The 21,251-nt window shown below is 47.0% G+C and overlaps 1 protein-coding gene across 2 annotated transcripts in view; it reads right to left on the bottom strand.

Moving 5' to 3' along the window:
- The window catches only part of LOC140126138 (hemagglutinin/amebocyte aggregation factor-like), a 105,994-nt gene extending 89,728 nt beyond the window's left edge, over nt 1-16,266 (bottom strand). Inside the window, exons 1-6 of one of the 2 annotated variants that reach the window (XM_072145259.1) lie at nt 16,146-16,266; nt 16,027-16,053; nt 14,888-14,990; nt 14,479-14,667; nt 8,945-9,097; nt 8,342-8,624 (exon numbers count right to left, since the gene is read on the bottom strand). In XM_072145259.1, the coding sequence (XP_072001360.1) occupies nt 8,585-8,624; nt 8,945-9,097; nt 14,479-14,667; nt 14,888-14,990; nt 16,027-16,053; nt 16,146-16,188 (555 nt within the window). In that variant the 5' untranslated portion in view covers nt 16,189-16,266 and the 3' untranslated portion in view covers nt 8,342-8,584. Of the gene's footprint in view, nt 1-8,341; nt 8,625-8,944; nt 9,098-14,478; nt 14,668-14,887; nt 14,991-16,026; nt 16,054-16,145 lie in introns of those variants that run through there. The other variant, XR_011854756.1, reaches the window with a different exon arrangement.
- Nucleotides 16,267-21,251: the final 4,985 nt, after the last annotated feature.

Raw genomic sequence — 21,251 nt, 5'->3', positions numbered from 1 at the left:
CACATACCACCGATCCCCAAACATAAACGCATTATGGGATAATACGAATTCTAATGCGTCACCCACAAAATCAATATATTCGATGTCCTTATCCGCACTTCGCAGGACCAGGCGGACAGCATCAACGCCTAAGTCCTGCGGAATGCGGGTATATAGACTTTCCACATCGATGGAGACGAGATTAAATCCGTCCTGCCACACCATGTCTTCAATGGCTAATAAGAAGGCAGTCGTATCTTTAAGATAGGCCGGGATGTCAGTCAGTAGGGGTCGTAATAGCCAGTCCAAATATTGGGAAATGGGTTCTGTGACAGACCCTATGCCGGCAACAATAGGGCGTCCTGGTGGATCGCACAATGTTTTATGGATCTTAGGGAGGAAATACCACACGGGGTATGTAGGATTTTTTGGGAGGAGGCATTCAGCTGTTCTTTTAGAGAGGACTCCTTTTTCTACATTACGTCTAAGTAAGGTCTGGAGGCGTGATAAGTAACTAGTAGTTGGATTATGGTCGAGGCGTCTATACTTGCACTCATCCTCAAGCTATCGTTTGGCTTCAGACAGATAGTAGTCCCGTGACATCACCACCACGTTCCCACCCTTGTCGGCCTTTTTAATTATTAAATTGTCCTGCGTTTTGAGGAATTTCAGTGCCTGTCTCTCGCCCGGAGATAGATTGTCACATCTTCGGTGACACGTTGGACAAAGATATCTATTGGATGGCCGGCCGGCAAGGGTGGGCAGAAGTTGGACGGAACCCCTCCTCTAAACTCTTCAATAGATGTGAGTGTCATATTATTACCGGTAGGTTCAGTACTAGGCATGTACTGCAAGTTATGCAACAAATGAACATCTGAGATATCAATCTCGGGGGTGGCATCAGGGGGACTGAACCCTAAGGGTCCAATGATGCTAGGGATTTCGCCTGGTCTCCGATCCCTTTCGGGTACATACCTATCATGAAAGAATCTACGTAAATTAAGTTTACGTGATGCTTTAAATAAATCTATTTCAAAATTAGTAAAATCAAATACATTGGGTATGGCAAAATTCAATCCTTTCGATAACAAGGAAATCACATTATCATCAAGAGAAATATTAGTAAGGTTGACCTCAGTTCGATTAGTACACAAATCACATGTTTCGGTTACCGCCAAGAGACCTGCTTCCGTTTCGTACTCGATTTTCTCCCTCGACCTCCGCGGCCTGCCCCGACGTGTGCGTCTCCTAAAGGGATAGGAGGTTCAGGGGTATCCGCATTATTAACAACTATAGTGTCCCTGTTATTTGAACCAGCCTCATCCGATGGGCTAGAATCAGATTCAGTAGTCCAAAAGTCTGTGTTAGTTTTGTTCTTGGTATTTCTTCTCCGATTACCTCCTCTTCTTCTGTGGGTGTAGCTACTTGTGTGCCAATCAAAAACCCGACATTCATCGAAGTCTTGCTTGTCTCGGAGGAACTTATCCCTCTTCTTATTTTTCACCTCGATCTGTGACAACAGCGTTTTTTTCTCCAATTTTTTAGAGAATGTTTGAAATTGGCTTTCTGATAAGCGTGACCTTAGCTCTGTTTTGGCCTTACAAAGCTCAGTGGTGATCAGTTCATATTCTGTTCTATTCCTATCTAGCACCAATTGCATAATTTCGATAGAATGTTGCAGATGTAACTTTTTCCAAGCATCAATAAATAACGGGTCATCCTTATACTGAGCTGGTTCTACCTGAGTGAAGTTGGCCCCCCACCTTGTTCAAATCAAACAAAATTGGTGTCAAACGTTTGTGCTACGTTTGTGCTGGCTTGTGCAGCAGAAATTTTTGTTTGTGCCGCTATCGTTTTCGAGATTTTAATGAAAGTTTCTAGAGGTCATCAGAGGTCAACCAGCCCCCCCACATTGCCCAAATCAAACAAAACTGGTGCCGAACAATTCTGCTACGTTTGTGCTGGTTTGTGCTGCGCAAATTTTTGTTTGTGCTGCTTTTGTTTTGAATATATGAACAATAAATGAAAGTTCAAAAGTTCAAGCAGCCCCCCCACATTAACCGAATCAAACTAAACTGGTGTCAAACGTTAGTGCTACGTTTGTGCTGGTTTGTGCAGCAAAAATTTTTGTTTGTGCTGCTATAATTTTTAAGGTATGTTCAGGTGTTTGAGGTGTTTAGGATGAACTGGTAAAAAACAAACCTAGTGACACTTCCCTGGTTTGATCACCAGGGGGAGCTAGCAAACACATTGTACTTTGGAAGAAATGAACTCTGATGACTTCTGCAAAAAAGTATGAATATATTAAAAATGATAGCGGCACAAACGAAAATTTTTGCTTCGGTTAATGTGGGGGGGCTGGCTGAACTTTTGAGCAGCACAAACCAGCACAAACGTAGCAGAATTGTTCGGTCCCAGTTTTGTTTGATTTGGGCAACGTGGGGGGGCTGGTTGACCTCTGATGACCTCTGGAAACTTTCATTAAAATCTTAAAAACGATAGCGGCACAAACAAAAATTTCTGCTGCACAAACCAGCACAAACGTAGCACAAACGTTTGACACCAATTTTGTTTGATTTGAACAAGGTGGGGGGGCCAACTTCACTCAGGTGCTGGTTCTTTGTACACCCGCAAACCTCTGGGGACACGTCCGTGATCTTTATAGGACTGTAAAGAATGGTTAGTCCAGAACAGTGTAATTTCTTTATCCGCCAGGGAAAAAACTTTATGTTCCAACGTTTTTGTGCTGATCATCTGTAGCATATCTCTGTTGTTGCAAAGATCAAAAAACGCAGCGGCGTCCTCTCTGCCTGTGTTCAACATCATTTCTGCAGTGCCCGTGTCTGTGTTGATCTCCATCCCTGGGTCCATTTCTGTTCACACGCTGAAGGGTGCGTTTTCGGGTGTGCTCTAGACCAGTAAGAGAAAGAGAAGGTATCAAATAACAACGAAGTAGCAGCGGTGCTGGCACTACCCACATGCACTTTAAAGTCTTGGGCGTGATGGGACCGTTTGGAGTAAAGACGACTGGCAATATACTGCAGAGATGTGAAGACTATAGTGGTGCTCAACGTAGAAGGGCAGCAGTCACAGATGGAAGAAGAAAATCGCGGCACTCACCAATGCAGTCTTCAAATTTTATTCACAGATATGCAGGTAATACAGGACGCCGACAAGCGGCAAGGCGACGGGCCATTTCGCGCTGAGTAGCGCTTTCTCTAGCCTCTGACGTCATCCTTCCGGGGCGTGCGCATTATAAGCGCGAGCCCCGAGAGGTTGTCATAGATACATAGCAAAATACAACAATAGAACAAAAGTTAATCGCAATAGTTTGTGTTATATTTCCTTTGTTGGCCAAGACTGAAGTCAAATGTTTTCTGTAAGTCTTCACAAGGTAGGTACACACTGCTGCTGGTATGTCGGACCATTTCTCCATGCAGATCTCCTCTAGAACAGATGTTCTCGGAGCTGTCGCTGGGCAACACAGACTTTCAACTTTTTTATTTGGTTGAGATCTGTAGACTGGGCACTCCAGTACCTCGAAATGCTTCTCACGAAGCCTCTCTTTCATTGCCCTGGTGCTAGGGATCATTGTCACGCTGAAAGACCCAGCCAAGCTTCATCTTCAATGCCCTTGCTGATGGAAGGAGGTTTGCACTCAAAATTTCACTATACATTCAATCTTTTAAGAGGGAGAATTTGCACAATTGCAACGTTGAACGTTCTAAGATTATTTAACTATAGTTCCTCTAGGGCGGGGCTTCACATATTTCTAGGCTGACACATCCCTCTCAGAGACAGCTGTGAGTGAGCTGACTGTAGAACATTGCTGGTCGGGGCCCCCTTATGAGTAAAGTGGTGGGGGCCCCGGGATTTGAGCCCCTGGTGCTCTCCCTATAATTAAACTTTAATCTTTAGAGCTTCTGAATTTATTTTTTATCCTAATAAAAAAATGTAGTTGTGCATACCATTCGTATTACTAACATGCTGTATGTGGGAAAATACATTAGTAAAGATAATTGTTCCAGTAATACAATATCAGCAATACTGGTTCCACTCAATACACTGTCATACAGAAAAAGAGAGAAAAACATTAAAATATAGTTACAAATAAAATCATTACTCATCCATGTACAGCATGTGAGTAATATCCTAAATTGTAGGCAAAACTGCATTTTCAAATTTTTTAGAAAAAAAATAAATTCAGAAACTCTCAAGACTGTGCCAAGATCACTTTTATTTCAGTTTCAAGACTATATTCAAGTGTAAGAACCCCTGTGCATCACACTGTGCTGGTAAAGGACCATTAGAGAGATACTCTGTCCAAAGTGTCTGCCATTTCCATATAAATTATTCAACTATTGTGTTCAAAGGGTTATATCAATGGACAACCCAATGTTTTTACGTGGTCATGGTACAAAGTTCCATTTAGGCCAGATTACATGACTCTCACAATGAAGGAAATTGATGAACTGTGGTTCCGCATGGGCGGGGCTTCAGGTATATACACTGTTCCAATTGATGATATTACTTGCACTCTCACTTGCTAATTATAGCTGTGCTATATACAGGAGAGAAATGAAACTCTTGTTCCCAGCTGACCAAGTGTTAGTCCTGGTTCTCAGGTAACTAGAATTTGCATAGTAATAAGGCCACAATTAGGTATAGTACAGTGTTGACCATCAGCTTTTACTATTTGATAAGGTCTTGGTGCAAAGTGACATGAAAGAGCAAGGACACAACTCTCAGAATGAACGTTCTAAGGGAGATCATTTAACTATAGTTCCGTAGGGGCGGGGCTTCACGTATTTCTAATGCTGACAGGAGACACTTTTGATCTCATCTGAATAGTAATTAGTTCTGGATTTCAGAAAAAAAGGATTTACACAGTTTTACACAGGATTTACATAGTGACGAGCTGTGTTAGCACAGGCAAGTTTGGAGCCCAGTGCTGCAGTGGAGTTGCGATGTCGCTCCTGACTGGCTGATACAGGGTACAGTAGTTTATAAGGAACAGGGGGAAGACATTTTTGTCAGGACAGGGAGTGGAGGACTCAGGACTTTGTCTCCTCTATAATATGATGTTGAAGCTTAGGCGGTCTCATCTTCAGGGCACCGTGTGATGTCATCAGTGCTGCCTGCTGATGGGCTCCATGTTTACTAATCACTTTAGATGGGTGACACTTATCTGGCTGAATGGAAATTTGGAAGGAAGGTTGAAGTACATGCATACAATAGATACACTGCTCAAAAAAATAACAGGGAACAAACAAATAACACATCCAAGATCGGGGTGAATGAAATATTCTCATTGAATACTTTGTTCTGTACAAGGTTGAATGTGCTGACAACAAAATCACAAAAAAAAAAAAAAAATCAATGGAAATCAAATGCATTAACCAATGGCGTCCTGGATTTGCATTCAAACGCAAAATTAAAGTTGAAAAACACACTACAGGCTTTGATGTAATGTCCTTAAAACTAGACAAAATGAGGCTAAGTATTGTGTGTGGCCTCCACGTGCCTGTATGACCTTCCTACAACGCCTCGGCATGCTCCTGATGAGGCTCAGTTTTGTGTGTGGCCTCCACGTGCCTGTATGGCCTTCCTACAACGCCTCGGCATGCTCCTGATGAGGCTCAGTTTTGTGTGTGGCCTCTCCGTGCTTGTATGACCTTCCTACAACGCCTCGGCATGCTCCTGATGAGGCTCAGTTTTGTGTGTGGCCTACACGTGCCTGTATGACCTTCCTACAATGCCTCGGCATGCTCCTGATGAGGCTCAGTATTGTGTGTGGCCTACACATGCCTATATGACCTTCCTACAACACCTCGGCATGCTCCTGATGAGGCTCAGTATTGTGTTTGGCCTCCACGTGCCTGTATGACCTCACTACAATGCCTCGGCATTCTCCTGATGAGGCTCAGTATTGTGTGTGGCCTCCACGTGCCTGTATGACCTCACTACAACACCTTGGCATGCTCCTGATGAGGCTAAGTATTGTGTTTGGCCTTCACATACCTGTATGACCTCACTACAATGCCTGGGCATGCTCCTGATGAGGCTCAGTATTGTGTGTGGCCTCCTTGTGCCTGTATGACCTTCCTACAACGCCTCGGCATGCTCCTGATGAGGCTCAGTATTGTGTTTGGCCTCCACATACCTGTATGGCCTCCCTACAATGCCTTGGCAATCTCCTGATAAGGCTCAGTATAGTGTGTGGCCTCCACGTGCCTGTATGACCACCCTACAATGCCTCGGCATGCTCCTGATGAGGCCCAGTATTGTGTGTGGCCTCCACGTGTCTGTATGACCTCCCTACAATGCCTCGGCATTCTCCTGATGAGGCTCAGTATTGTGTGTGGCCTTCACGTGCCTGTATGACCTCCCTACAACGCCTCGGCATGCTCCTGATGAGGCTCAGTTTTGTGTGTGGCCTACACGTGCCTGTATGACCTTCCTACAACGCCTCGGCATGCTCCTGATGAGGCTCAGTATTGTGTGTGGCCTACACATACCTATATGACCTTCCTACAACACCTCGGCATGCTCCTGATGAGGCTCAGTATTGTGTTTGGCCTCCATGTGCCTGTATGACCTCACTACAATGCCTCGGCATACTCCTGATGAGGCTCAGTATTGTGTGTGGCCTCCACGTGCCTGTATGACCTCACTACAACATCTTGGCATGCTCCTGATGAGGCTAAGTATTGTGTTTGGCCTTCACATACCTGTATGACCTCACTACAATGCCTCGGCATGCTCCTGATGAGGTTCAGTATTGTGTGTGGCCTCCTTGTGCCTGTATGACCTTCCTACAACGCCTCGGCATGCTCCTGATGATGCTCAGTATTGTGTTTGGCCTCCACATACCTGTATGACCTCCCTACAATGCCTTGGCAATCTCCTGATAAGGCTCAGTATAGTGTGTGGCCTCGCCGTGCCTGTATGACCACCCTACAACACCTCGGCATGCTTCTGATGAGGCCCAGTATTGTGTGTGGCCTCCAGTGCCTGTATGACCTCCCTACAATGCCTCGGCATTCTCCTGATGAGGCTCAGTATTGTGTGTGGCCTTCACGTGCCTGTATGACCTCCCTACAACACCTTGGCATGCTCCTGATGAGGCTCAGTATTGTGTGGGGCCTCCACATGCCTGTATGACCACCCTGAAATGCCTCGGCACGCTCCTGATGAGTTTGCGGATGGTCTCTACCTGCACTACCTGAGCCACTTGTGTGGGTTGTAGAGTCTGTCTCATGCTACCACGAGTGTGAAACACATCAGCCAGAAAGCATTGGTACTGAGAAGTGGTCTGTGGTCCCCACCTGCAGAATCTCTCCTTTTTTGAGTGGTCTTGCTAATTGCCAATAATTTCCACCTGTTGTCTATTCCATTTGCACAACAGCATGTGCAATTTATTGTCATTCAGTGCGGCTTCCTAAGTGGACAGTTTGATTTCACAGAAGTTTGATTTACTTGGATTTATATTGTGTTGTATAAGTGTTCTCGTTATTTTTTTGAGCAGTGTATATAAGTATCTAGCGTGTCCTCCTATCAGTACTAGGGGTGACTGTCCTATGCCATTACTCCGCACATCATCACACCAGCAGGGGGCAGTGTGTCTTCCTATCAGTACTAGGGGTGACTGTCCTATGCCATGGCTCCCCACATCATCACACCAGCAGGGGGTACTGTGTCCTCCTATCAGTACTAGGGGTGACTGTCCTATGCCATGGCTCCCACATCACACCAGTAATGCCTCCAGCCCCCCACATCATCACACGCAGTGTGTCTTCCTATCATTGGTAGGGGTGACTGACTATCCTATACCATGGCGCCCCATATCATTACACCAGCAGGGGGCAGTGTGTCCTCCTATCACTACTAGGGGTGACTGACTGTCCTATGCCATGGCTCCCCACATCATCACACCAGCAGGGGGCAGTGTGTCCTCCTATCACTTCTATTGGTGACTGGTTGTACTATTGCATGTACACATTCCAGTGGTTGTATCCTCAGCCTGCTGTGCTCTTAACTCTCTAAACTGCACTAGAATTCTTCCCCTCTACTCTGAGTGACTGCTGTAGCATTCATCTGCAACTCTGCTTCAGCTTTTACTCAGAGCAATGGGAAGAGGCTGTGGAGCAGTCACTGCAAAAAGGTTAATAGCACAGCAGTGTGAGTACAGGTCCGCAGATTCCCCTTATCTATAGTGAACGCACTGAGCTCCAGGGAAACTTTGTAACACACCTTGAGCATGACATAGTGTAAACTGCGCATAAATAATACTGCAAAGTAACAACATACAACACTACAGGACACTTTTATTGAATAAGAATTTGAATAAGACTACAGGCAGTGTATATATTTAGTGCACAGGGCACAGCAGTGTGAGGACACGCCCACAGGGCAATATGGGAATATAAATCACAATCCTGCTGCTGCTAACAACACACACAAAGGTCTGATTACACATCTCTCCATGGACAATACATAACTCTGGCTCCAGTTTGTATGGTCACACCTGCTGATTGGTTCCTTTTCATAATTATATAACTAGGGTCCATTGATGGAGGAGCTGAACCCCGATGGATCCGGAGGATTATTGGGATTTACAATATTGGAACTTCCATTTTCTGTCTCTGTATTATAAACAGAAAATACAATTAGACATAACATATAGTCATTATAGATATATGAGGGCTTGTTTTTTGCAGGAAGAGGTGTATTTTATGAATATTATGTATTAAAAATTTCTTCCATTATCCTCCCCCTCCCTGTACAATGACCTCTATATAGATAACACTGACCCATCATTATATCACTACTGACAATAGATGATGTCACAGCTTATCTCCTCCCCCTCCCTGTACAATGACCTCTATATAGATAACACTGACCCATCATTACATCACTACTGACAATAGATGATGTCACAGCCTAAATCATTGCCTCCACTTACTCATAGTAATTGTTATGTTTGCTGAATGCTCCCACCAGGACATATCCATCTGGGACTTTAAAATTCATTTCAGAATCAAACCCGTTGACGTAGTCGGTCTCATGGCATCCGGCAATGTATTGTACATTTGTTCCACAACAGTAAAATTTCCATCTAGGTCACAACAAAAATAGTTTTCTTTAAGAGCCATGCAACATTTTCGAGAATTATACTGTATGATGATACCAGGCGGTCAATATGACATAAGAGAGGTAGAGAGTTCATACTTTATGGTAAAGGACCTGCAGAAACATGGTCACATGATCAGTGCAGGTCCTGATGCCAGAAAAGCAGGAGAGTGATCTGGGCTTTAGGGTTGGCCCGTAGAGAGAGGTCTTATGTATATGCAGATGTCAGGTGCATTGACTTATGCAACACCCTCGCCGATGCAATGGCGAGGGAGTGTTTGCGAATACGTCCCACCCGCATGTACCCACATTACATTACATGGTCCTGATAGGACATAGGGATATTGCAGTGGTGAATCCTGCCTGGCAAGGCAGAGGTTAAGTATTTTGTATGATGCAAGATGCTATTGTCCAATGATTTGTGTTACATCCTGTCCTTTGTAAGCTGAGATGTGATTGGAGGAGCAGCCACCACCTGACCAAAGGGAGGTAATAAAACCTCTGGCCAGGAATGTTCTGGGGATTATTCTAGTGAGGAATCCTAGAGAAGTCTCAGGACTTTAGAGATCTTCTTTCAGAGAGATTCAAGTGTAGGAGAATCCTAGGGATTCAGTGTGTGAGTGAGTAATCTCTGTCTAGCCCATACCAGAGCAGGAAGAGCCTAGCCCCTGCCTCTGAAGAGTGGAGCAAGAAGACTAGAGTTAGTGTAGTGAGGAAAGGGGTATCATCTTACCTTTAAAGGTGATACCTGAAGCCCTACAGGACAAGCTGAAGCTTCCTACCAGGACACAGCTGCCTCCCAGCCTGCCCTCTCCATCCAGGCTGGTGAACTATCTCCTGAGGCTCCCTCCAACTCACATCTCAGCACTCCATCTACCTGTTAAAGGCACGTTGCTGCGGTTCCTGCCGGTTCAAATAAAGAACTGTAAGTTGTTTTCTTCAACTTCTGTCTCCGTCTGGTCCCTGCTAATACGGCTGCCTTCATCACCGGCACCCTGTCCGTCACCCAGAGACTCACACTCGGGACATTAAGGGGTTGCCCCAGGGAGATCCGCTATAGCAGCCTCTCCCTCATCATTTCTTGCCAACACCACCCTGCTGGAGACCTGCCAGGCTGTAGGACAGCCCTCCGATTCCCCCGTACCAAGCACCGTGACAATAGCGTGCTCAGGCCGCAACCGCCAGCCACTCTGGTACTGCGGGCCCCGGCTGACTCCAGGCCTCACCTCAAGGGCTAGGCCCCGGTGGGGGATGTTGCAAGTGGCGTCACGAACAGGATTGATACTTCTGTGCCTTATTACGGCATTAAAGACTTTCCTTTATTAAAAAGACTGTGCTGCCTAACCCTGCTGCCATCCGGGTTTAGGCCCAAGTATTTGTGTGTTTCTGGATTGAACTGTGTTATACTGCTGCCACGTGCTGTCGAGCATCGCTCCAGCGCTCAAGAGGTTAATCCCCTGCGAGAACTGTGCCAGCTCTGCTGCATCCGACGCTGCCGCGCCTGAAGATTTTTACCTCAGAAACTGTGGCGCAGCAAATAATTCAAGCCCGCCAAAACCTTCACTGGCGGGAAACCCAGATGACGCACCAAGCTCCACCCACACGCGAATGGCGCGAACCCCGCCTCCTGTGGCGCAGAAAAAATTAGAGCCCGCCACAGCTCTTGGCGGGAAGGACTTGGACTCCTCCCACTGGCTAGAGGCGGACTTCCTGCCCTGCCTCAGAGAAACACCAGAACTCGAGTGGATTTTGGACAGTGAGGACAGCATCATGTGGGGTCCTCCGCCCTTCCCTCCTGTGGAGCGTCCTGAGTTCTATGAAGTGCTGGAGACTATGGTGGTGGTCTCTGCGCAGCCGGTCCGGAGGCCCTTTGCTGGGCACCGGCTGCATCGAGGACTGACCCGAGCATTCGTCACCCGGCGGTATGTCCAGACGGTGACGGAGTACCAAGTCCCACCCTGGCGGTTCCTCGTACCTATCCCGGTTACCATTCCGGTACCACAGGCCCACGTGGAGGCGCCACGTGGGGAGGCCCCGACTCCTGTTGAGCCAGCGCCTGGGCCTACTGCTGCTGTGCCACCTGCTCCGAGGCCTGCTGTCCCTGCTGTTCGGCCTGCTAGCCCTGCTGTGATGGTTCCTGATCCTCCGGCTGCTCCTGCTCCTGTTCCGGCACCTGCCCGACCATCACGGAGATCCGAGCCTGCACCGGAGCCACGAGCCCCAGCACCGGCACCTCCGCAGCCTCGAGGCCGAGGTGAGGCCGCCCGCCAGCGACTCCGGGACGCTGTCTCGGAGCAGCGACGCCGCGAGAAGGAGGCCCAACGCTACATGGCCGGCCGGTCTACAGCTGGAGCCTGGGTGGAAAAGAACCGCACCACCGGCATGGTCCGGTTCTTCGATAAGCAGCGTGGCTATGGCTTCGCCACCCAGGACTACACCGGACGGGAAGTATTTATACCCCGCCGGTCTGTCAAGAGGCCTGATCTACCGGAGAGCCAGCACAACCTGAAGCCAGGCGAGTGCATTGAATTCTCCCTGCAAGAGGGGCCCCGAGGACCCTGGGCGGCTGGTGTGATCCGGATCCCCGACTCCGATGAGGACCGCTACCTCCCGTACGACGACTGGTATGAGGACGACGAGTGGCCGGAATCTCCGAACACTTCTTCTTCCTCGGCTGCGAGTCCCCGGGCGGTGACCCACGTGAATGCCCATCCACGGTAATCGTGAGTACGGGTCCCATTGCCATCCATGGGCCGGGCATGATACAGGGCGCCACCCCCACCGTCTCCCCGGCCGGGAGTATTGCCAGGTCCCGCGGCTCTTCTGTGGGAGAAGACATCCCGGCTAGCGAACCTTGTCCGGAGGTTCCGTCTAGGCCCACATCTCCCCTTGCCGGTTACCAATGGGGTGATGACCCGGCCCCGGAAGAACCGGAGCTGGAGGGAGCTGCGGCGCTGCCGCGGGTCCCAGTTTATTTCTTTCTGGACCCCTCCGTGGTCCCTGGCTCAGTTGAGCCCCCGGCTGGAACAGCCGACACCCCGGGCGACAGCGCTCCTCCCCCTGAAGGTCCGGAGGATGTTGCTGCACCTGCAGTCCCCGCTACTGCCACCGGGTGTCCCCAGCCGGCACCTACTCCCGCTGAGGATGCACAGGATTCCCTACTGACTTTGGATCCTGTCTCTGCTGAACCCGAAGAAGATGCAGAGTAACCCCTGAAGGGCTGTAGCCCACTTCAGGTACTGTACTATGTACATATTGTGTATTTATTTCTGTCCTAACCCTATAGAGCCAGAGACTTTCCTGAGACTCTCATCCCTATTTATCTCAGTCAAGAGACATACCTTGAACTGATTATTGTCCTGTGCTGTGATAGCACCCTTCCTCTGCCACAGCAGAGATTTCTTCAAAGGACTCTGTCCCTCTACACATAGAGGAGACCCTTTGCATCTCAGTGCACTTTTCCCCACATCAAGGGCTGTACCCAGAAGATGGACTTTGTCAGTAGAGACCTTCTGTGAGACTTTTGCCAGATACTACCAGTAAAAGTTGCCATATAATTTATTATCATTTTGCACTTAATGCCTTCCTTTTTAGGTACGGACATTATGTTTGCACTTCCATGCCTTTTCTTTGCAGGAAAAGAGACATTTGCTACCGTGCTACCCTGAGTAGCCTATCTACTTCTGTAACGTTTGTAACGTTCAAGATGTGTACCCATTGGGCTCCTAAGCCAATGTGAATATACAACCTGTTTGCACACTGTCATATATGCCAGTAGTTTGCATTAACCCCTTTCATAGGCTTTTCAGGTTGTGGTGTGGCTGTGTCGGACCGTCTTTCTATGTAAAACACTGACCGCTACCTGATCCCTCAAACTGAGGTTTGCACATGGGGGTAGTCCGTAAACTGCGGGTCCTACGGGGACCGGGGGTGTTACACAGTTAGCACCTGGATGCCACCCATACATGGGTAAGGATGCCAGTCAGGAGGTACTCGTGTCGCATATGCTAACGCAATGCAGATACACACATTATATAATTGCCGCCAGGGAAGAAGCGTTGATACAACAAATATACAGGCCTTGGTGCAAGGAGTGGATTACAGGACATGACACCACACCTTTCCTACTGTACAGTTCGGTTTAATGGCGTCAGCGACCAACTGTCAAGCACTTACATGTTTTGTCTCAGTCCGACACCAACCCAGGTGCCTGTCTCCAGGACCATGGGCGGTTTGTCCCTACACCTCACATAGCCTGCACTTCCCAGAAGTGCCCTTAGCCCCTCTGTGCCCCAAAACAACTATAGTCGAGCCGAGGGCGGCTCTTTCAATTGCCCCCGGGGTATGCAACAACCTCGCCGATGCAATGGCGAGGGAGTGTTTGCGAATACGTCCCACCCGCATGTACCCACTTTACATTACATGGTCCTGATAGGACATAGGGATATTGCAGTGGTGAATCCTGCCTGGCAAGGCAGAGGTTAAGTATTTTGTATGATGCAAGATGCTATTGTCCAATGATTTGTGTTACATCCTGTCCTTTGTAAGCTGAGATGTGATTGGAGGAGCAGCCACCACCTGACCAAAGGGAGGTAATAAAACCTCTGGCCAGGAATGTTCTGGGGATTATTCTAGTGAGGAATCCTAGAGAAGTCTCAGGACTTTAGAGATCTTCTTTCAGAGAGATTCAAGTGTAGGAGAATCCTAGGGATTCAGTGTGTGAGTGAGTAATCTCTGTCTAGCCCATACCAGAGCAGGAAGAGCCTAGCCCCTGCCTCTGAAGAGTGGAGCAAGAAGACTAGAGTTAGTGTAGTGAGGAAAGGGGTATCATCTTACCTTTAAAGGTGATACCTGAAGCCCTACAGGACAAGCTGAAGCTTCCTATCAGGACACAGCTGCCTCCCAGCCTGCCCTCTCCATCCAGGCTGGTGAACTATCTCCTGAGGCTCCCTCCAACTCACATCTCAGCACTCCATCTACCTGTTAAAGGCACGTTGCTGCGGTTCCTGCCGGTTCAAATAAAGAACTGTAAGTTGTTTTCTTCAACTTCTGTCTCCGTCTGGTCCCTGCTAATATGGCTGCCTTCATCACCGGCACCCTGTCCGTCACCCAGAGACTCACACTCGGGACATTAAGGGGTTGCCCCAGGGAGATCCGCTATAGCAGCCTCTCCCTCATCATTTCTTGCCAACACCACCCTGCTGGAGACCTGCCAGGCTGTAGGACAGCCCTCCGGTTCCCCCGTACCAAGCACCGTGACAATAGCGTGCTCAGGCCGCAACCGCCAGCCACTCCGGTACTGCGGGCCCCGGCTGACTCCAGGCCTCACCTCAAGGGCTAGGCCCCGGTGGGGGATGTTGCACTTACCTTCGGTCATGGTAGTAAGTGTGATGCTCACTATGAAGACCTGAGAGTGCTTCACCTAGTGGGCATTTGTAGTTTAGCAATCCATCATAGTCATTGACATAAGGCGTCCAATAGCATCGCCCGGACATAGGGAGATTTCTCTTGCAACTAAACGCCCAAACTCTGTCTTCATACTTATCGCTATGTGTACTAGAAGAAGAATGACAACAATTACAACCTATAAACTGACTTAAAGGGGGTCTTCTACCTTCAAATAAGCTTTTTCGAACCCTGTATAAGCTCCTAGGTCGTGGCCACTTTATAGTGGGACCATAGAGGGATATTATACTGTATGTGGTCCCTCAGGGGAGGGGTTAAAGCTAGGAAGCACAGAAATTTACATATTTACGATTCTTTTATATCTTATTACCTGCTGATTGAGTCGATGGTTTCTTGATTTTTACACTCAAAGACAATAGGATCTCTATAACAGTTCAGCCATTTTCCAGATTCAGCACATTTTGCTTCTCGTGCTTAGAGAAAAACATCAATAAAGAAGTAGAGACCATGAGCTGCGGTACAAAAACCTTGATCTTCTTTGATTCATAGCAATTTAAGAATCATAAATCCTTCAACCTTATTATATGCACTGAGCTTTATTACAGATTTTTAACTTTTAAATGTCATAACTATAGTTCAGTATATTGTCATGTAACTATGGAGGCTATGAAGGCTATGGAGAAATATGCACCTGCAGGGCTGCAGTGTTCTCCTTTTGCTCGGTTCTCACTACAATCACAGGTGATATTGCTAGACGTGACTGGCGTGTAATCACTGTGTACAGCTTGTATACCATTTTATAGAGGTGTCTGCCGTACGTAGAGCTGAGCTGCTTTATCTAATGTGTCATTATATAGACTTTTACATTACAAAGAGATAAATGTTTGTATCTTATGTGGAATTATATAAGTATCCACCTTACATAGAGCTGAGCTGCTGTATCTAAACACCCCGCTAGGGGTGAACTTAAACTCTCTGCTGCCTGAGGCGGGCTATAGGACGCTGCCCCCACTGCGCCATCCACTAGTAATAAATCAGGTTAAGTGCGATCTCCATGCCTTGTCTAACACCGTTGCTAACATTGGATGTTAAGAGACACTTTCTTTAAGTGTCAGGTTCTGTTTTGTAGAATGTTGCCCCCTATCTTGTTGCAGGTGGTGCCGCCTGAGGCAAGTGGCTCAACTCGCCATTGCATCCCGGTGAAGAATGACACAGGAAAGAGTATGGATGAAGGTGTAACATGTAACACTTTGCCTACATAGAGACTCAGATATTTGGTGGTTACAACCCAAGGCACAAATAAAAAAATATCAAGGAAAATTCAAAACAAAGCCAGAAAATTTTAAACAGTCGAAAAATAGATATAAATTTTCTAAAAGAAGCAGCAACTAGGAAAATAAACATTGACTATAACAAGACTAAAGAAGTTCAACAGATTTACACGCCTACAGGATCGCTGTAACACGTAGATATATTGAGAGAGAGAAGTGATAAATGGGAAATACTTACCTTTCCGTACTCCCATCTCTACTCCACCTGTAGTGAAGACATAAAAAATCATAGAGTGACCAATAGAACGTAATAAAAAACATCTACATCCAAGTTCTGATAATGAGAAGAAGCTTCACCTATGAGGAGGGACATGTAGAGGAGTGTGAGGAGGATGTCCATGGTGAGGAGCTCTGCTCTGATCCCTCCTGGACGGACTCTTCTGAAGAACCTGACATGACCTTCATATATATATATATATATATATATACATAGTCAGACGACAAGAAAAAAGGCGTAATAATAACATTTCCCCGTGGTCTTCTTCGGAAGGGGATGGCCGGTTGTCATCCTGTGGTTTGGCAATTACATTCTGAATCACTGATGCGTAGAAGTAAAACTTAACAAATATGAAGGCAAAACCGATGACATGAAATCACATGAACTAATGACTTTACTTTTAGGTTTGTAGGAAACCACATTTCTGTGTTTTTGTGATGTTTTTAAATAAGATGATCTGCAAATTATGGTGAAAAACAGAACCAAAGTTAATCGCAATAGTTTGTTATATTTCCTTTGTTGGCCAAGACTGAAGTCAAATGTTTTCTGTAAGTCTTCACAAGGTAGGTACACACTGCTGCTGGTATGTCGGCTCATTTCTCCATGCAGATCTCCACTAGAACAGATGTTCTCGGAGCTGTCGTTGGGCAACACAGACTTTCAACTTTTTTATTTGGTTGAGATCTGTAGACTGGGCACTCCAGTACCTCGAAATGCTTCTCACGAAGCCTCTCTTTTATTGCCCTGGTGCTAGGGATCATTGTCACGCTGAAAGACCCAGCCAAGCTTCATCTTCAATGCCCTTGCTGATGGAAGGAGGTTTGCACTCAAAATTTCACTATACATTCAATCTTTTAAGAGGGAGAATTTGCACTATTGCACTCTCAAATTGAGCGTTCTAAGATTATTTAACTATAGTTCCTCAAGGGCGGGGCTTCACATATTTCTAGGCTGACACATCCCTCTCAGAGACAGCTCTGAGTGAGCTGACTGTAGAACATTGCTGGGGCCCCCTTATGAGTAAAGTGGTGGGGGCCCCGGGATTCGAGCCCCTGGAGCTCTCCCTTTATAATTAAACCTTAATCTTTAGATCTTCTGAATTTATTTTTTATCCTAATAAAAAATGTAGCTGTGCATACCATTTTTTTTAATAACATGCTGTATGAGGGAAAATACATTAGTAAAGATAATCGTTCCAGTAATACCATACATCAGCAAAACTGGTTCCGCTCAATCATGTTCAAAGGGTTATATCAATGGACACCCAGATGTTTTACGTGGTCATGGTGCAAAATTCCATCTAAGCCAGATTACAAGACTCTCACAATGAAGGAAATTGATGAACTGCGGTTCCGCATGGGCGGGGCTTCAGGTATATACACTGTTCCAATTGATTAAATTACTTGCACTCTCACTTGCTAATTATAGCTGTGCTATATACAGGAGAGAAATGAAACTCTTGTTCCCAGCTGACCAAGTGTTAGTCCTGGTTCTCAGGTAACTGGAATTTGCATAGTAATAAGGCCACAAGGTGCAGTGTTGACCATCAGCTTTTACTATTTGATAAGGTCTTGGTGCAAAGTGACATGAAAGAGCAAGGACACAGCTCTCAGAATGAACGTTCTAAGGGAGATCATTTAATTATAGTTCCGCAGGGGCGGGGCTTCACGCATTTCTAATGCTGACAGGAGACACTTTTGATCTCATCTGACTAGTAATTAGTTCTGGATTTCAGAAAAAAAGGATTTACACAGTTCTACACAGGATTTACATAGTGACGAGCTGTGTTAGCACAGGCAAGTTTGGAGCCCAGTGCTGCAGTGGAGTTGCGATGTCGCTCCTGAATGGCTGAAACAGGGCATAGTAGTTTATATGGAACAGGGGGAAGACATTTTTGTCGGGACATGGAGTGGAGGACTCAGGACTTTGTCTCCTCTATAATATGATGTTGAAGCTTAGGCGGTCTCATCTTCAGGGCACCGTGTGATGTCATCAGTGCTGCCTGCTGATGGGTTCCATGTTTACTAATCAGTTTAGGTGGGTGACACTTATCTGGCTGAATGGAAATTTGGAAGGAAGGTTGAAGTACATACATACAATAGATACACTGCTCAAAAAAATAACAGGGAACACTCAAATAACACATCCAAGATCGGGGTGAATGAAATATTCTCATTGAATACTTTGTTCTGTACAAGGTTGCATGTGCTGATAACAAAATCACAAAAAAATAATCAACGGAAATCAAATGTATTAACCAATGGAGGCCTGGATTTGGAGTCACACACAAAATTAAAGTGGAAAAACACACTACAGGCGGTCCCCTACTTAAGGACACCCGACTTACAGACAACCCATAGTTACAGACAGACCCCTCTGACCTCTGGTGAAGCTTTCTGGATGCTTTACTATAGTCCCAGACTGCAATGATCAGCTGTAAGGTGTCTGTAATGAAGCTTTATTGATAATCCTTGGTCCCATTACAGCAAAAAATGGTTAAACTCCAATTGTCACTGGGGCCAACAGTTTTTTTGTCTGGATCTACAATTATAAAATATACAGTTTCGACTTAAATACAAATTCAACGTAAGAACAAACCTCCGGACCCTATCTTGTACGTAACCCGGGGACTGCCTGTATAGGTATCCAGCTTTGATGTAATGTCCGTAAAACAAGACAAAATGAGGGTCAGTATTGTGTGTGGCCTCCACGTGCCTGTATGACCTCACTACAACACCTCGGCATGCTCCTGATGAGGCTCAGTATTGTGTGTGACCTACACGTGCCTGTATGACCTTCCTACAACGCCTCGGCATGTTCCTGATGAGGCTCAGTATTGTGTGTGGCCTCCACGTGCCTGTATGACCTCCCTACAACACCTTGGCATGCTCCTGATGAGGCTCAGTATTGTGTGTGGCCTCCACGTGCCTGTATGACCTCCATACAATGCCTCAGCATGCTTCTGATGAGGCTCAGTATTGTATGTGGCCTCTCCGTGCCTGTATGACCTCCATACAACACCTCGGCATGCTCCTGATGAGGCTCAGTATTGTGTGTGGCCTCTATAAGCCTGTATGACCTTCCTACAACACCTCGACATGCCTCTGGTGAGGCTCAGTATTGTGTTTGGCCTCCACGTGCCTGCATGACCTCACTACAATGCCTCAGCATGCTCCTGATGAGGCTCAGTATTGTGTGTGGCCTACACGTGCCTGTATGACCTTCCTACAACGCCTCGGCAAGCCTCTGGTGAGGCTCAGTATAGTATGTGGCCTCTCCGTGCCTGTATGACCTCCATACAACACCTCGGCATGCTCCTGATGAGGCTCAGTATTGTGTGTGGCCTCTATGTGCCTGTATGACCTTCCTACAACACCTCGACATGCCTCTGGTGAGGCTCAGTATTGTGTGTGGCCTCCATGTGCCTGTATGACCTCCCTACAACACCTCGGCATGCTCCTGATGAGGCTCAGTTGTGTGTGTGGCCTACACGTGCCTGTATGACCTTCCTACAACGCCTCGGCATGCCTCTGGTGAGGCTCAGTATTGTGTGTGGCCTCCACGTGCCTGTATGACCTCCATACAACACCTCAGCATTCTCCTGATGAGGCTCAGTATTGTGTGTGGCGTCCAATTGCCTGTATGACCTCACTACAACACCTTGGCATTCTCCTGATGAGGCTCAGTATTGTGTTTGGCCTCCACGTGCCTGTATGACCTCCCTACAATGCCTCAGCATGCTCCTAATGAGGCTCAGTTGTGTGTGTGGCCTCCACATACCTGAATGACCTCCCTACAATGCCTCGGCATGCTCCTAATTAGACTCAGTATTGTGTGTGGCCTCCATGTGCCTGTATGACTTTCCTACAAAACCAATATTATGTGGGGCCTCCACATACCTGTATGACCACCCTACAATGTCTCGGCATGCTCCTAATGAGGTTGAGGATGGTCTCTAGCTGCACTACCTGAGCCACTTGTGTGGGTTGTAGAGTCTGACTCATGCTACCACGAGTGTGAAACACATCAGCCAGAAAGCATTGGTACTGAGAAGTGGTCTGTGGTCCCCACCTGCAGAACCACTCCTTTATTGAGTGTGTCTTGCTAATTGCCAATAATTTCCACTGTTGTCTATTCCATTTGCACAACAGCACAAGCAATTTATTGTCAATCAGTGCGGCTTCCTAAGTGGACAGTTTGATTTCACAGAAGTTTGATTTACTTGGATTTATATTGTGTTGTATAAGTGTTCCCGTTATTTTTTTGAGCAGTGTATATAAGTATCTAGCGTGTCCTCCTATCACTGCTAGGGGTGACTGACTGTCCTATACCATGTCCCCCCACAAGATTACACCAGCAGGGGGTAGTGTGTCCTCCTATCAGTACTAGGGGTGACTGTCCTATGCAATTGCTCCGCACATCATCACACCAGCAGGGGGCAGTGTGTCCTCCTATCAGTACTATCAGTGACTGTCCTATGCCATGGCTCCCCACATCATCACACGAGTAATGCCTCCAGCCCCCCACATCATCACACGCAGTGTGTCCTACTATCATTGGTAGGGGTGACTGACTATCCTATACCATGGCGCCCCATATCATTACACCAGCAGGGGGCAGTGTGTCCTCATATCACTACTAGGGGTGACTGTCGTATACCATGGCCCCTACATCATCACACCAGCAGGGGGCAGTGTGTACTCCTATCACTACTAGGGGTGACTGACTGTCCTATGCCATAGCTCCCCACATCATCACACCAGCAGGGGGCAGTGTGTCCTCCCATCACTTCTATTGGTGACTGTCCTATGCCATGTCCCCCCACATCATCACACCGGCAGGGGGCAGTGTGTCCTCCTATCACTTCTATTGGTGACTGATTGTACTATTGCATGTACACATTCCAGGATTGTACCACAGTGGTTGTATCCTCACCCTGCTGTGCTCTTAACTCTCTAAACTGCACTAGAATTCTTCCCCTCTACTCTGAGTGACTGCTGTAGTATTCATCTACAACTCTGCTTCAGCTTTTACTTAGAGCAATGGGAAGAGGCTGTGGAGCATTCTTTGCAAAAAGTTAATAGCACAGCAGTGTGAGTACAGGTCCACAGATTCCCTTTATCTATAGTGAACGCACTGAGCTCCAGGGAAACTTTGTAACACCCCATGACATAGTGTGAACTGCG

This window comes from Engystomops pustulosus, chromosome 4, assembly GCF_040894005.1.
Source record: "Engystomops pustulosus chromosome 4, aEngPut4.maternal, whole genome shotgun sequence".
In the NCBI taxonomy this organism is placed as follows: Eukaryota; Metazoa; Chordata; class Amphibia; order Anura; family Leptodactylidae; genus Engystomops; species Engystomops pustulosus.
Note: the sequence above shows the minus strand (reverse complement) of the source record. Positions and strands in the feature narration are given on the sequence as shown.